General features: G+C 38.8%; 1 protein-coding gene across 1 annotated transcript in view; it reads left to right on the top strand.

Annotated features, from left to right (window-relative positions):
- LOC104731147 (putative cysteine-rich receptor-like protein kinase 20) overlaps positions 1,242–4,041 on the top strand; it is a 7,813-nt gene continuing 5,013 nt past the window's right edge. The window contains exons 1-3 of the mRNA XM_010450424.2: positions 1,242–2,192; positions 2,314–2,454; positions 2,541–2,662. Of these exons, the coding sequence (XP_010448726.1) occupies positions 1,343–2,192; positions 2,314–2,454; positions 2,541–2,662 (1,113 nt within the window). The 5' untranslated portion in view covers positions 1,242–1,342. The remainder of the gene's footprint in view (positions 2,193–2,313; positions 2,455–2,540; positions 2,663–4,041) is intronic.

The following is a 4,041-nucleotide window of genomic DNA, read 5'->3' as shown; positions in this document are numbered from 1 at the left end:
TTTTTTTTTTTTTTTTTTTTTTTTTTTTTTTTGGTGAAATCGTTCCGTTTAGCTAACATTTAAGCTAATGTTAACCTCCAACAAGTCTATATAGAAAAAAAAAATTACTCCCTCTGTTCACAACAAAATATCTTTTTGACACATTATATATGTATGCACTTATTTAATAATTGATTAATGATTTAAATTCAATGAAAATAAGAGCAGCACTTTCAAATGCAAGGCATCTCAAGATCATGCATATTCAAGTTGAATCGGATTGATGTGTCCTGGTCTAAGCGATCAACACCAAATCCACAATCTCAAAGATTCATGGGGTCCTCTCGGACATCCTAGCTTATTCTATCCCTTTCCTTTTCAAGTTTCACTTGTATTTCTGTAATTCTGTTCCTAAAGCATCAAATGTTTTGGCTGACTCCCTAGCTAAGCATGCTCTTTTGATGTATGCTTCCAGGTTCCAGCTTTCCCTAATTTTACTGAAGTATTTGGTTGCCCAAAAAGAAAGAAAAAAAAAAGACATTTTTTTTGTGAAACCGAGAAAATATATATTTATCATTGGATTAAAAAAATTTGAGAGAAAGAAGAGTACATGTGTTTGTTGTATTATTTGAATGTTTACCAATCGCATTTCTTGTTTGTGAATAAGTTGAAATAATATTCAACTTATTGTAAGAACATTATTTTTTTTTTTGAATATAATTTAAGTTAAATTTAAAAAGAAAGAAAAACAATAATATTCAAGAAGAAGTTAACATTGACGTGGAAGAAATTGTATTATCTTGGATATAACATTGACGAAGGAAAAAATTGTCTGCCTTCGAATTGATTCGACTCGTAAAACAAAATGAAAACGGAAATAGAAAGGAAGGGAGAAGATTTGGATAAATGTCTGGTTATGCCCTCCTTTGCCTTTCTCTTTTTCTTTCGGCTTAGGTTTTCATTCTCTTATATAAAGAGACGTGTGACTTATTATTGTGATTAACTTTTGATTATGGAATAAAAATATGAGATGAGGACTCTCAAACCCCAAAACCTTTAATTTGTGTGCTACCCATATATAGTTGACGTTGACGTAAAAGAAATTGTATTCTCTTACAAATAATTAGTGTCTGGCTTCAGATTGTTCCTCACAAGAATAAATGTCGTTTATGCCTCTTTTGGTTTTTAGCCTTCCTGACGTTCCTCACAAGCTTGAGTTCTTCTTACATTTTACAAGACCGTTTACTTTGACTTAGCCTTTTGGTCGTCACTCTTCAGTCTTTCAGAGAACCATCCTCTGTTTTACGCTAATCTATCACAGAAAACAAAACTCAATTTATTTCATAATTCATATACCGTGGTGATGAAAAACACAAATCGAGGGGCACCAATTATGTCTTCTTGCGCTTCTTTCACATTCGTTTTCCTTTTCACCTTTCTCAATAGCTTCAGAGTTTTTGCTCAAGATCCAATTTACAGATACCACAGATGTCCGAATACGACAACTTTCTCCAGAAAAAGCACTTACTTGACCAATCTTAGAACCCTTTTGTCTTCTCTCTCTTCCCCCAACGCTTCATACCCCACCGGATTCCAGAACGCCACCGCCGGGGAATTTCCGGACAGAGTCACCGGACTTTTTGATTGCCGCCGAGACCTCTCGCCAGAATTTTGCCGTGGCTGCGTTCTTTATTCCGTCAACGAAACCTTATATCGGTGTCCAAACGAGAGGGAGGCCACGCTTTATTACGATGAGTGTATGCTCAGATACTCTAACGAGAATATACTCTCTACCCTAAACACCGGTGAAGTAGTGAAGTTGTGGAACCCCGATAATGTTACATCTAACCAACTTAACCAATTTAGAGATTTGGTGTTGTCCACGATGAACCAATCAGCCATTGAAGCCGCGAGCAGTTCCAGAAAATTCAGTGCGAAAAAAGCCAACTTTACTGCGTTGAAGAGTTTGTACACACTGGTTCAGTGCACCCCTGATCTGACGACACAAGATTGTTTGAGTTGTCTTCAACAGAGCATCAAAAAATTACCCACTGAACACGTTGGGGGAAGATATATTATGCAGAGTTGTAACTCAAGATTCGAGGAATACCCGTTTTATAACGAATCAGCTGTTAGAACACCTCAAGCGCAGCTGGATCCAGCTCCTCCTCTACCACTGCGACGGCCGATTTCGAAAACTACACCTCCACCTGGTATGAACAGTTGTTTTCCGTTGATTGCATGTTTCAGTGCAACTTTTCATTTTGAGACATTCAAAGATATGCTAAAACACGGGTCTATGTGTTCTAATACATATTGTTTCTGAGAACACAGGAAAAGGCGCAAACTCCTCTGTCATGATCATTGCTGTTGTAGTTCCAGTCACTGCCGTTTTTCTTCTTTTCGTAGCTGTTTCTAGTGTCTGGGCTAAGGGGAAAAAGACGGTTGTTGAAACGGAACCAGTACTTGCTGAAGGTAAAAATTAAGACTCCTCTCTATAGGTCGAATAAATATTATGCTGCTTTCCTATATTAATTTAGCTGTTTTAGTTGTTTCTACAGATAGGGATGATATTACGACTGCAGGCTCACTTCAGTTTGATTTTAAGGCGATTGAAGCAGCAACGGATAAGTTTTCGGAAAGTAAGAAACTTGGTCAAGGTGGATTCGGCCAAGTCTACAAGGTATTACCGTTTGAAACAACCCGATCCCTTTTTTTTTTTTTTACAATTAAATACAATGTATAATTAAGCATCCCATACTATTTAATTAACCAACCCAAACCATAACTCAACATTAAACCAGCAATAACATTAAGCACAGCGGAAACATACCAATAATACAAAACCAACAACATCATCAATACAATAACATTCCTAACCATTCTATCCGGCAACCTAACATAACACTAACCAAGGTTCCAACAACATAACCAACAAATTCAATAACACACAAACGAGACCCTAGATCATCCTCCTCCTCATTGCCATGATTCCACGTCACAAACCTGCACACCACAAACAACAATTGAGATGCGTAAGTATTATCACAAATACTTAGTGAGGCAATCCTCCCATCTACTGGGCTATACACACAAGCAACTGAGATTCCAATGCTTAACAAATGACAACCAAACACAACAAACCAGGAAAAATCACGAAACAAGCAACTTGGTGTCGACCGACACCAGAGAGGTGTCGATCGACACTGGCCAAACATGGTGTCGGTCGACACCTAACTGGTGTCGATCGACACTCCCTTCGCAGACGCGAACTGCACGAATCCGAACGACGAACCTCCGTTTCCAATCATCTCCAATCCGTTCCAACCTCACCCAAAACCTTCGGGAACCTATAAGAACCATAACACAACCACCACAAGCAAGAACAACACCACTAACACAACCAATCAAGCAAGAACAACACCACAAAGCACCACCAATCAAGCAAGAACAACAAAGGATTCTCAGGCTTAGATAAGCCATGGTCATGCACTCACCTTATCAACTGATTATAACAACCAATACAACCAGTTGAGACCCTCCTAACGTCTGAAACAGCCCAGAAACGCCCTACAACAAGCCACACAACCAAAAACGACTTATAACAAAACTGGACAGAAACATCAGAAAAGAACAGTCTCAAAGACGAAACTCTAAAATACAAACCAACCGTTAACTATCAAATCGCTCCGCTGAAAAGCTACCCCTAGACGTCACGAAGCCTCCCACAAAATTTCAGCACGATCAGACACCACACGAGACCACGATCTCAGTTACAATCTCCGATGGTCCCAACTCGCGTCTGAGAAAACGTGTCTCACGAAACTGCCAATAACTCATCGAGTTTAAATCCAAAACTACTTCTGTAAAAAGGCGAATGACGATGAAACACTTGGGAATAAACCTACCAAATTTCATTACCTTTGAGAACGATTTGATATGCCGAAACTGTTTCCTCCCAAACCCTAACGATTCTGATCTTTCTCCTTTAATCTCCTTCACACCACAATAGGCTCTCTCCTCTCTCTCTATCTCTGAAAACGGCGACAAGACACCCTAAAA

Source organism: Camelina sativa, chromosome 12 (assembly GCF_000633955.1).
Source record: "Camelina sativa cultivar DH55 chromosome 12, Cs, whole genome shotgun sequence".
NCBI classification, from domain to species: domain Eukaryota; kingdom Viridiplantae; phylum Streptophyta; class Magnoliopsida; order Brassicales; family Brassicaceae; genus Camelina; species Camelina sativa.
Note: the sequence above shows the minus strand (reverse complement) of the source record. Positions and strands in the feature narration are given on the sequence as shown.